This window comes from Anoplopoma fimbria, chromosome 3, assembly GCF_027596085.1.
Source record: "Anoplopoma fimbria isolate UVic2021 breed Golden Eagle Sablefish chromosome 3, Afim_UVic_2022, whole genome shotgun sequence".
Lineage (NCBI taxonomy): Eukaryota > Metazoa > Chordata > Actinopteri > Perciformes > Anoplopomatidae > Anoplopoma > Anoplopoma fimbria.
Genome location: NC_072451.1, coordinates 19,498,542 through 19,511,204, shown reverse-complemented (window position 1 = coordinate 19,511,204; position 12,663 = coordinate 19,498,542). Strand labels below are relative to the sequence as shown.

At 42.8% G+C, this 12,663-nt stretch overlaps 2 protein-coding genes across 2 annotated transcripts in view; both read right to left on the bottom strand.

Annotated features, from left to right (window-relative positions):
• Positions 1 to 469, bottom strand: part of epb41l3b (erythrocyte membrane protein band 4.1-like 3b) — a 49,767-nt gene extending 49,298 nt beyond the window's left edge. The window contains exon 1 of the mRNA XM_054596866.1: positions 378 to 469. The gene's annotated coding sequence lies outside the window, so the exon portion shown is untranslated. The remainder of the gene's footprint in view (positions 1 to 377) is intronic.
• Positions 470 to 2,718: 2,249 nt separating this feature from the next.
• On the bottom strand, positions 2,719 to 4,299 carry LOC129089325 (transmembrane protein 200C). Its single transcript, XM_054596735.1, has 2 exons — positions 4,055 to 4,299; positions 2,719 to 4,018 (listed from the first exon to the last, which is right to left on the bottom strand). The coding sequence occupies exons 1-2, from the start codon at positions 4,297 to 4,299 to the stop codon at positions 2,719 to 2,721; spliced, it is 1,545 nt and encodes a 514-aa protein (XP_054452710.1).
• Positions 4,300 to 12,663: the final 8,364 nt, after the last annotated feature.

The following is a 12,663-nucleotide window of genomic DNA, read 5'->3' as shown; positions in this document are numbered from 1 at the left end:
GTCAATGTAAGGTCCAATAAAGTTACCTAATAGATCTTATTGAGGGTTTGATTTAGTTGATCTATTACCAGAAAAGAAAAAGAAGAAGTGTTTATGAAATACATTAACTTTTAAAGAGCTGCTACATTAACCTTTTGCACAACCCAGTAGTTTATGAAAGGAAGTAAAGCAACATTTGTGATCCTAGTAACCCTTGATCCTTAAAGTGACACTGTTTGACCTTATAGCCTTAATTAGTTCCGCTAAAACGGATATCTCTTTTTTATTTTTATTTAATATACCCAGTCAGACATGTGTCTTTAACCTATCACGTGTGAACTGCCTCAGTTGTTTACGCGACATATATCGCACTTTTGTGAATAAACGCTCGTACTCACCAGTCAAAGTCACAGGGGAAAGTGTGCAGCAGGCAGGGCAGTGTGTTGGACACCCCGGTGTTTGAAACAAAAAGAGAAATGAAGAAATGAAACAAAACATTTTTTTACTGAGTGCGTACACACGTGTAAGATTCCGGATATGAGACAATTAAAACAATGTCAATAACTAGCTGACTGTATTTCTAGTGCTGCCAAAATCATGCAAAAGCTCAGTGAATTCACTGTCACGTGTTGATACGTAGTGAAGTAAACACTTTACCTGATTGTTATGAGAAGAACCGAGCTCCCTACAACACCACCAGTCTGTCTGTGTGTGTGTGTGTGCGTGTGTTACCGGAGACCAGGAATCCCGACGTGGTGCTCGTCCGGGTGAAAAGGACCAGACACCTGTAGGCGCCTACTCTGCCAAACCTTCCCAGAGACGGGACCGAGCTAACCCCGCCCCCTTCTGCCTAAAAACAACCCCGACCCCATAGTACTTGTCAACGGGCACGCCCACGATGACGACGCACGCAGAAGAAGTGCCCAGCTCCACCTGGTGGAGATTAGCAGGAAGAAGCTCGTCATATCTGTGTCACATGACCACTAGGTGGCCTCGTCAGCTTTGTGCTGCATTTAAATGCTTCATGATAAAAGCCTGCAAACCAAAGTCAATGTTCCTGAGAGAGGACTGCACTTGTAAATAATGTTGATAACATAATTTGTATTTTCTGCATTTTTGGGGACTACTAAGAAGTAAAACAAAGTGAAGTTCAGTGGTGTAAGAAGTACTTTCATAAGTTAAAGTGACACCTGAATGTAAATGTACCAAATATAAAACACGGTAACCAGTAAAAGCCTTGTATTTATGATACTTAATGAAAAGTGTGAAAGTATTATAAGCAAACAAGCTATAATTATCAAAAGTAAAAGTATTCCTTATGGAGGACAATGTTCCTGTTGGTGTTTGTGTTATTGGATTATTTTAAGTGATGGATTATGTAGCATTTTAATGTTATTGCTGGTCATAAGTGGAGCAATAACTGTTTATACTTGATGTTTGTCCTAGCTTTGAAAGTAGTTTAAATTTGTAACATTACACCCAGTTACCATTTTTTTTGCTGTGTATTTGCATAACAAAGGGCACAAGTCAAAAAGAACCACACACAAAACAGGGGACAAATTAATGAAAACTTCTGAGTAAAAAGGCAGAAACATAATGATCGCAGATGTTTCCATACAGGGCATGAAAAGTATAAAAGGAAAGTGAATCATATGCTTTGGTCTTAGCAGTCACTGGATCTCAACCCATTTGAACACTCATGGGAAATGTTATGGGAGTTGTTCTAAAAACACCTTGTAGAGACATGTACAGTATACTAGTTTTCCTTTAATTACCCATCTGAATCAGCAGAAAAGCCTCTGTTAATTTCCACTTTTTCACTGTGACGGCAATCATTAAAAAGGCTGTTGTAAATGTCAGTTATACGTTACTGGTCTCAGTTCAGTTAGCACGGACAGTGTAACATCAATACCACTGCAGTCTTCCCCAGTAATGAGAAGAAGTGCTGCTGAAGTGCAGGAGATAGAAATCTATACCATCTGCAGGATTACCACACACTTAACCACTTCTAGTCCCACAGCTTTCACAATTTTTCCATTTATTTTTTCCAAAACCTTTATGGAGCAAACAAACTATTTGCACTGGCTATACTTAATCTATTATCAAACAAGGACAACTACCAGAACCGGCAGCAGGAGTGTTACAGTCAAGTTTATTCAACCATGAATGTTTCATATAAACAAGTGTGCACAGGGAAGACCTTATCCTCAAGGTCCTGATCCTAAACCAAACGTCTACCTGAGATTCAATTCAGTTCACTTATTCACGTGGTATTCACATAACGATGTAGAGAAACAATTCTAGACTATTTATTTTTCTGTGGCATGTTTCAATGCTACAGTACAACATGTCAGACAGTAGTTCTCAGTGACAGTTTTGGCAATTCTACAGGCTACATTGTTTGCCCTACTGTTATACAAAAGAAAAATGAAAACTCCTCAGATCAGATATTCTTCCTTTGTTACAAATCTTTACTAAATCTTCTTACAAGTCTTTAGTATTGCTCTTGCTACATTGAAAAAATAGAAAAATTACATCTGAATATTGAGCTGTGGATGTGGTATTTATAAAGAGCCTTGCTCTTGAGTGTTCATGGCTATGTTTCAATAGTCCTTAGCTGCTTAAGCTCTGGAAATCCATTACTCTGTAATGGCCAGCTTCACATCAGCAATCAGAGAAGAAGGTACGAAGCAAAGAACAAGACATTAAAGAGTTTTCAGAGGACCATCAGCAAAAAGTCTAGGATTCTGCAGAGGTGCTGGATGTCACCAGACTGTCCTCTCCCTGAGCTCCCTCCTCCTCCGCTGCTGCTGCTGCTGCTGCTGCGTCTGTGTCGGTTGCTACTTCATGTTCCATTGCCACTAAAGAAGTGTCCGTGTCGGGGGCTTCGAAGGACTCGCCCCCCAGATCAGCCAGTTTGTTGTAGCCCTTACTGTTAGAGCGCTCCAGACGGGGGTAGCTAAAGCGCCTGGTTCTGTCGCCTTGACGACTCACAGACACAGACAGGCTGCAGCGGCGCACAGACCGGGGCTGATCTGTGAGGGAGTTGAGCGACAGTCGCGACCCCATTGCCCTGGCAACAGGTGATGGAGGAAACAGCTGGGTCCACGGTGGTTGAGGCTGAGCCTGTGGCGCTCCCTGTTGGTCAGCTGTGTCTATGGTTACTTCCTCTAGGCTCTGATGCAGCGAGGTGGAATCCGTTGTTGAGGATTCCTTGTCCTTGGTGAATGTCTCTTGAGTGGGACTGCTGCTGGTTTGTCCTTCCTCGCTAATGGTTTCAGCAGCCGCCTCAATGACGACCCCTTCCTCTGAGCGTCCCTCCGCTTCCGCTCTCTCCGACTCCTCCACCTCACAGTTGTTCAGTTTGATCACAGGGAGGGTGAAAGCGTTCACAGAGGAGGTGACGATGGAGGTGGTCTCCCACTGTCGCGGCTGCGGGGCCTGCTCGCTGCTGTTGCTGTAGTCTTTGTAGATGCTGTAGACAGTGTCCGTGAAGGTCTGGACGTCTCTGGACCAGCTCCGAGGCCTGCTGGCCAACGACGGCCGTCTCAAAACATCCTCGCCGCCCAACTCACCCTGGAAACCGAGGCCTGTGGAGGGCCAGGAGCTGCGAGTAAGCATCCCGCTCGCAGGGAACGAGCCCAACTGGCCCTCAGCGCTCCTCGACTGAGTGTAGTTCACCAACCCGTTGAGAGGCGAGTACTCCTTTGACCGTATGCTGTGCAGATCTATAACCGTGGAGTAGATGTCCCTCAGGTTGATGATTTTGGTTTTCTTGTCTCGGTTTTCGTGGAGGACTGCATTGGCGCAGATGAAAAGGAATATGCCGATACCCATCACCAGCGGACCAAAGACTTTCAGATTGTCTGAGTACAGGTAGTTATTCAGGAAGTGACACAGGAAGCCACAGTTAGGGGAGGAGTCAGGGGCGCTGCTGTTAGAATGGCTCTGGTTGGATAATCTGGTCTGTCCGGAGGCAGGCTTATCACGGGTCAAGTTAGAGGAAACAGGCTGACTTTTGGAGTAGCTCATCCTGTTACTCTGGTATCCTCCAGTTCTGCGTCGCTCCTGGTACTGCTGCTGGCTTTGGCTGGGCCAGTAGCCCAGTACGGCCATGGAAATCCCCACCATGAGAACTACAACTCCCACAGCAGCCACGAACCCGGCCGGCGAGCACAGGTTGAGCTTCCCCTTCACCACCACCACATCGTTCTTCTTCTTTTTCTTGGATTTCCGCTTCCTTTTGTTTTCCGCCCGGTTTTTAGAGCGGAGGGAATCCTGGCGCCTGTTCATGCGCAGCAGGCCACCGGTGGCGATCATGGTGGCGATGGGACTGCAGGCTTGTCACTCAACCTGGCAGGACGCAAAAATAGAAAAAGAGTGGGTATTAGTTTCATGATTTACATCAGAAGAAAAAGATTTAGACATTTAGAACCATGGAGTGAATATGTTCATTTCACTGGGAGATTACACGTTTAATCCAGATTTATTATTATAAATGCAAGGATTATCAACCAAAGCTGGCAACTAACCCTCAGGGACTACGCGGGCCCCAGGTTCACCCTGTGACAATTACTTACATTTGTTTGGTGATTAGCACCATTAAAACATGATATAAACTGAAATGTTAAGGGCTTTATGGTGTGAAGATCTAGTTCTGATACCTTCTGAGGCCCTGAAAACCTTTTTCTCTGTCAGATCTTACTATCAGCGCTGGGGTCCAACATGAACGCACATATTTCTGCCACAGTAAGAACAGTTTTGAGAGACTATTTACATATCTTATTTTTTCCTCTATGCTCCTCTTAGCGGTTTGACATAAGAGGGACTAAGTTGGAAAAACACAATGTCACATACTTCCAGGCACCAATCAAGATTTTGCAACATTTGAATCAAAATCTGATGACAGTTAGTGGGTTGTTTGTCAATCAAATCTGCTAAAACAATACCCACATAGACTTGAAGCAGTTTTTTGAAGAGTTTAAACTCTCAACAACTCCTTTTTTGTAGTTGTTGTTTTTTTACTCTTTTGTCATGAATATTTAATGTTATAGAGAAATACTTAAAGTTAAGTTTTAAGGGGCTTTAATATTCCAGCTCATTGGTTTCTGGGGTAAAATGGGTTGGAAGAAAAGGGGAGGAGGTTCCAGGATCCACTTGCGAATCAATCCGACCCTGTATCTGAGATTATACTGCAGGTAGAGTACACACTGCCTCTTTGCACCAAAGGCAGATTAGTCTTCAGATGGTCAGTAAACCAACAGATAACATCCATCTGCTGATGCTGATGCTGGATCTATAAATACAATGACGCAAGAGAAACAGAGACAAAAACCCAACTTGACAGTGGAGGACAAGGAGTGCTATTTATCTATATTCAGCTGTGCCGGTGCAATCAGCCTATGAAAATGTAATGTGTCAAGACAGGAGGCCAGCGGGCATGTTCTCTCCACCTCACTCTCGCTTCCATACTCTCCATCCCTCTCTGCCTCTCCTTTTCTTGCACCAACTCTCCATCCCTCCTCCCGCTTTCCACCCAAATCCACTTCCCCATCAACCGAACGCGGCCGTGCTCCGAGATGACAGCGCCCTTCACATACACAGCACCTCACAAAGGGCAAATATGAGCTATTAGCCATTTGTTAACACACCAACACTGACTTTGCCACGTCAGGTGTTTGCATTTGTTTTTATGACTATGCAGCACAATATTAGTAGCTTTGGCCCAAGGGGCAATGAAGGCACAAACACTTATCATGATTACAGACATCAGCTGATGAGCTCCAACCACATGTTGCGAATGATAATCGGAAGACAAGGCTGATTAATTAGAAAAGACTCTAGCATTCCCCCCCCCCCCCATTGTGCTGATAGCTAGGTATTTAATTTGACTAATCATGCCTAATTGTGTATGACTTAGGGCTTTAGGTTCATGAATAACTTATTCCATAAATTCCTTTCAGGGAAGCAATTAAAAAGAGGTTTTTAGAGGTTGCTCTGGGTGTTGCTCTCTCAACCCCAACAGTCCTTGACATCCCTTTATGATCCAAGTTATTACAGGCAGTTCCCACGTAAAAGTAGAGCACAGGGCTCTGCACCTGAGCCTCAGCAAACAACCCACCTGTACTCAGCTGCTGTTTATAACGACTTTCTCTCTACTACATCGCCTACAATGAGCACTCTAATGCCTCCCGGGCGAGAGCACACGTCAACCCGCACTAAAACTGATAACGCGTGGGCGGACCTCTGTCTATGTTTGGAAGAGGAGAAGGGCAGCAGTATCGTGGAGCAGAAGTGGGTGTGGACAAGTCGGACTGTGTCTCTGTCTGCGGTGCTGAACAGTACGCCGCCAACTCCTCGGTTATGTCTCGGTTATGTCCTCGGTTATGTCTCACTAAAAAAAAAAAAAAAAAAGCTGCTCGCTCGTCTGGCAGGATGGAGATGAATGAGGAGGCCGGTCTCGACGCTCAGTCCGTCCAAAGTGCGGGGGCGCCTATTTTCGCGCAATGATGCATGAGTAATCGACTGTTGACATTACATCTGTTTCCCTTCTGTTGGGGGGAAAAAAAAAAGAAAAAACCCGTGAAGCAAATACGAGGTGCTGTGTGGAGGCTGGAGGCTGGAGGTCCCCCCCCCCTCCTCCTCCTGAATATATCCAGAGCCACAGCGACGCATCTCGCTCAGGCACAAAACCAAACATTGTATTTTTTTGGGCTCACAAGGTGCAGACAAGATGACAAACATCCACACCTCTTCCACGGCCTGACGAAGCCCATGCTTTCATAACGGCAGAGCTGTGTGGTAATAATGATACCTTTATTTAAAACATGATGTCAGTCTTTAAACTCATGACAAATCGGTATTTAATTCCAACATCAGAGCCGTAACAAAAAAAAAAAAAAAAAAAAAAGTTTAACTGGATAAATAGATCCTTCTTTGAAATATTGCTTATTCCACCACATTTTTTTTTTACTTCGTGTCTCTTGCATATTTGACAGATGTAGCCAATCAAATATCTAAGACAGACCGAGATAAATCCATACACTGCAACAAAATCGTTATTTTAATCTCACGGATAAAACTAGACCAGATTGCGCATTATTTCAAGTCTAAAGCCATCAAAACTCTTGTCCGTCGATTTATTCGAGATCAAAATAACGCTCCCCAACTAAACCTGTTCTGTTACACAATAAATAGACTTCCTAAACCCTGCTCTTCCTCGATACAGCCTGGTAGGAGACAATGTGCAATCAGATTAAACCCAAAAGAAGCACGGGTGTTACGTTGGGGGTTAAGACGCAGGAGGTACAAAAATAAAAAATAAAAAAAATGAAATCATAAAACATCGAGATCTCTTACCAGAAATTGTGGCTTGACAACCAAGCATCTTCAAAGGCGCACTCCTCGTTCAGCTGTGCATGTCGTGGTGCGCCACTTTGGTGCCGAGTCTGGAAGAGTGGTTTCCAGTTGAACGCGGTCTCACAATAGACCGGCAGGGGCGGGCCAACTGCGTTTCCATTGGGCAACGTGAAAAAGGAGGGCTGCTGAGGACATTTATCATACTGTGCGTAACCCTTCCAGATCATTTTTTTCTCCTTTTTCTTACATGCTTGGACACAAAACAAGCTGAATTAAACTTGTCTATTAATGACCTATTATACGGATGCCAGTTGCATTTTTGCTACAGTATATAATTGTTGCACTATGATCACAGAATTTGTATTGCAGCAAAGATAAAGTGCATGCACCCTCTGCGGCATATGCATATCTCTGATAATTAGGTGGACAATACAATGCATTAATATATAACTGTGTTCTGAGTTTCAAATTGCACATAAAGTGCAGGTAAGGTCAGAGGAAGGCAAATTCAAAAACACCAAATTCATCATCTCTTACAACGTGTGCCTTCCTCTCCCTACCTTTCTCCCTTGGGTTAAGCTATAATTGCTTGTATGCTGCGTCCCCATGTTTAACAAAATGAAATATGACAGAGTCCAGATGTGTCTCAGTGCTGGGAGACAGGAGACAGAGGCAGCAGCTACACACTAGGCAGGAGGGGGAGCATGAATTGCAAAGCTAGCTGATGCTCCAGAGAGCTGACTGTGAATTTATGACCCAGAAATGTGTCTTGTTTATGGCATAAATTAGAGGGAAAGGAACAGCGAAAACTCAAGTGTGCATGCCGCAGTTGGAAGTCAAAGTATACACGGACATGGGGAATAATCCGGGGGGTGGTGGGGGGTGGGGTTGAAAAGAACTGTCTTTAATCCTTGGTGTTAACCAGTGTTGGTCTGGAGCAGCTTTCAGTATAGCTCTAAGCTTGTGCAATATAGGAAGGTACTGACGCACAACAGATGTTTCTGAGCTTCTGACAGGGACTTAATATGTCTTAAAACTCTGCCACTGCGAACAAATACACCAAAATATGTTGCTGTAAGATATCCAGGAGAGAATGACAGCAGTGAATGTTACAAAATCATTGACCGAGATTGGTTACTGTAGAAATAATATGATATATACTCAACTGAATGTAGGCCAAGTGGTTGCACAGGAGGAAGCCTCACCAGCCTGTCCCAGCTGTCCTTATACCTTTATCTCATTCATTTTAAAGCAGCTTAGTGACAATACACTCTCTAAATATACATTTGGAAATATTTTAGTTGCAAAATCCATCCTCAACCATACAAGTCGCGACCTTAGTCACATCATCTGCACATCAATCCCCCATCTCATATTCAAGATATCTACATATCATACCTCAAAATCTCTTGATTGCAATCACTTAATCAGTCCGAGAGCACACTCACATGACATACTTTCTACTTCCTCTGAATTTCAAACAAAGTCTGATTCCACTTTGCCACCCACAAAACGAGGCCTCGGATTCAATGTGAGCTCCCTTTGATGGATATTTGTTGACAGTGGCTAATGTGGTCTGTGCCAAGGACTTGCCGGCACTTGTTCTGCTCAATTAATTTAATACATTAAAGAGGAAGAAAGAACTTTAATACATTAGTCTTGCAACAATCTAGGGCAATGGAGAAATAAGCATGATACTGGCAAAATGCATCTTTTGTAAAAATATTCACGTTATTGCCAACTCATTGTTATGTGAAGTGTATTTTCAGTGACCTACAGGTGAAAAAGTGTTATAATGCAGACTCTTGCAGAAACTGCATGAGATTAGCATTAATTTCTGCAGACTCTTGCAGAAGCTGCATGAGATTAGCATTCATTTCTGCAGACTTTCCAATTTGCCCTAATGACTTTACCCTCACACACTTAATCATTTCTTATCGAGACATCCCCAGGTTATTAAACTCACCTAGGACCTTGTGATGAAGTGGGCATTCTCAGTCATAGAAAGAGAAACAAAGGCAATCTGAAAAAGAGAAAAGAATAGTGAGAGACAGTGATGGAGCGACACTAGAGCTTCTGAGCTTTTTTGTTATGTCACACACTCATAATACTGGGTATTTTATCTTTGGGAGGGGCATTCCTATCCACACTGCAGCAGTAATTTAATAATTCAAATTAAATCCTCAGTGATCATCTGTCACGGTTATTTAAGACACATGTCTCCAGTCCTGTCCGCCTTGAATGATGTGTCTCCAATATACAGTTTGACTCCTGTACCACTTTCTTATGCTTATATATAAAAAAAAAAAAAGATCATCCCTCACCCATCCAGGCTCCCAGGGGACGATGCACAATGGTAAGGCTCTCAAATACTGTGGTGTCAAAAATAGTTCCAGTGGATCTCCTCCTGAAATCTAACCGGCTTTGTTATGGTTTTGTATCTGCACAGCCAGAGCACAGAAGGCGGCCTTCACTTTGCCCTCTGGCTTCCCTTACTTGTCAGACTCTCTTTCTATGTGCAATATGCTGGTTAACAGCTAAAATATATATATATATCTGAAGCAGCATCAGGAGCTGCAGGGGTACATTTTATTTCTTCAGCTTGGGCTGTACTGGTTAATTGGGGATGTGGAAACTTGGGATATGGGCTTTGTGAGAAATCAACTCACTCTGGGAAACGTTGTCATCATTATGTCTTAATTGCTGCAGGAGTCAGAGGGTTTCGCGGTTGGAGAGATAAAAGCGCTGCACCCTTCTTAGGCCTTAGAAATAAAGACTCAGTAGATGAGAGCCTTAACAGATTTGAAGGAGTTGATGGGCCATCAGTTCAAATGGAAACAACCACTCTGGTATGAGGCATTTAGGAGTGAAATATCTGCCTCCTGTCTAATTAGATGTGCAATCAGTGTCCTCAGAATGAGGCTGGCATATATATTCCTTATTGCCAACAAATCCCATGAAAAGACCAAAACCCAACAACGCGTTGGTCTGTCTTTCAAATGTTACGACTACTACCCTGTCTGTAGCAAGTAAGGCACCAATTGGCTTGGAGCCCTGAAGCTTTAACAATAAGTAACATATAAACATATATATATATATATATATATATATATATATATATATATATATATATATATATATATATATATATATATATATATATATATATATATATATATATATATATATATATATATATATATATATACACACACACGTTCACTTATAAAGTAGGCTGATAAATTTCCTAACAGTTGGGCATTGTATTTTTTAGAAAATGCTAATCAAACAGGAATAAACTGCATATTGATAAGGGACTATTTTCAGCTGCGGATTGATACACATTTCGTGCTCTAGTGAGCATTTTATAGCAGAGAAGATTAAGAATTATCAGACTTTGGATTTACACACACACAACTTGTCAGTGGGACCAGTTTATTGCTGGTTGTAAGGGATTTGTTGACATGAAGAAAATATAGAATATGGCCCCCTTATCCTTTAAGTATACAACCAATTTGTTATACCTGATCTATTTTACAACATGGATTATCCGTTAGAACTGCATGAATTCCCCAAAGGATCACACTATCAAACTCTAGCATCCTCCTGCGTAAATCAAAACAGATGCTATCAGTGCACAAAACAGGGTCAGGAAGAAAAAACAGTAAATAAAGTATTCTCCATCACTAAACCAGAATGCTATTTATAATGATTTCACGCGCACACATCAATCTGTTGACCTTCAGCTTTGGACTGAAGCTGCACCATGTTCATTATCTTGGACAATGGCAACTCAAACAGTGGAATGGAGGACCTCCTCATAAATCACACCAGAGTTGTCCACTGTAACCATCACCTGCACCATTTTCTGCTCAGATACTTTGGGGAGAAGACCTATTTTTGATAAGTGGCCAATACAGTCAATCTGCAGCGTCTGGTTGTAGCTAATAAGATGAGAGACTGCATACCGACTGATACAGGTCATGGAGACATATGGCGATTCTGGTCCATCCGTTTCTATGTTCGGCAGCAATGCGTCTCTGACATCACGCACTGGAAATGAAACCAGACACCCATATGTAGCAGGTGCACGAACCAGTAGTTGGGTTACCAAGGAGAAAGGATTCAGGAGAGGGTGCACGAGTGGGAGTGAAGAGCAGCAGGTGAACACTTGCTCCCAGCAGGTAGCCGGTTCCCACTGGTGACCTTGTTTTATTTCCACAGCATAAATGGCTGATGAATGGGCAACCAAGGACTGGGAATAGAGGCCAGCATTAGCTCACAAAGTATCTGCTGGTAACACTAATGGGAACTCATGGGTAAAATATGGAGAACGAAATGGAAGATTGCCCTACATAGAGAACTCGGACATCTCTTTTAAAACTAAAGTTGTGCTGAAGTTTGGCAAAAAAGTAAAAACGTTTTATATATTTCCACCACTTTCTCTGAAGATGCTTATGAAGAGGATAATAAACAGCAAAACGAGCAGAGTGTGCATTATCTCAAGAAGAGACAGTAATTACAATCCTCAACATCAAAAGCTGTGTTCCTCCTAAACTGCAGGATCATGAATCCTGTAGGCTGAGCAGCTACAAAGAAGCTGTTTTTACACTGTTTAGCTTCATGGTCACATTTTGCAGTGCAGCGAGGCAGTTGCGCAATCAGAGCTAATTCTCTGGGTTTGTAAGAGGCAAGCTTTCTGGGATCTCAAGAAAGCCTTCTTTGATCTCCCATCCTTGATAATATAGGTCATCTCTTCAGGGAGAAACAACAAAGACCAAATGAGGCGGAAAATACCATTGAACCCACCTCGCTGGAGCAAGAAACAAATAGTCCCTCCAATGCAGTTTTCCGGACCACAACACGGAGCCTTACAGACCTATTTTCAGGGTCCTGCTCTTTGGCATTTTAACACAACTGCCCATCGGACTGTGTGCTGACAAGAGAAAAAGCTGTGTTTTTTTAAATGTGAAATATTGCATCTGTCATTTCCTATTCTGCTGCCTGTATGTGGAGCCTGTTCAGACTGGGTATCCATGGCAACCGTTTTATAATGCCTCGCGAAACACCTTAGAAGAGGTTCCTTTTTATCTGGGCTGGAGGGCTGTCACAGAGGCAGTGAAGAATCAAATGAGAGGGCAGAAGTGACAGCTGACGGGGTTTGTACATAGAATATATATATTTTTTCAGCTGACGTCTTTGTAAGCTGCCCAGTCAAAAGGCGTGACTTTCAGAATGGCAAAGGATATGGGAAATAAAGAAAAGAGCTCTACCCTGAGAGACCAGAGGAAATATGATGACATAAGATCCACCACATGTCCAGGA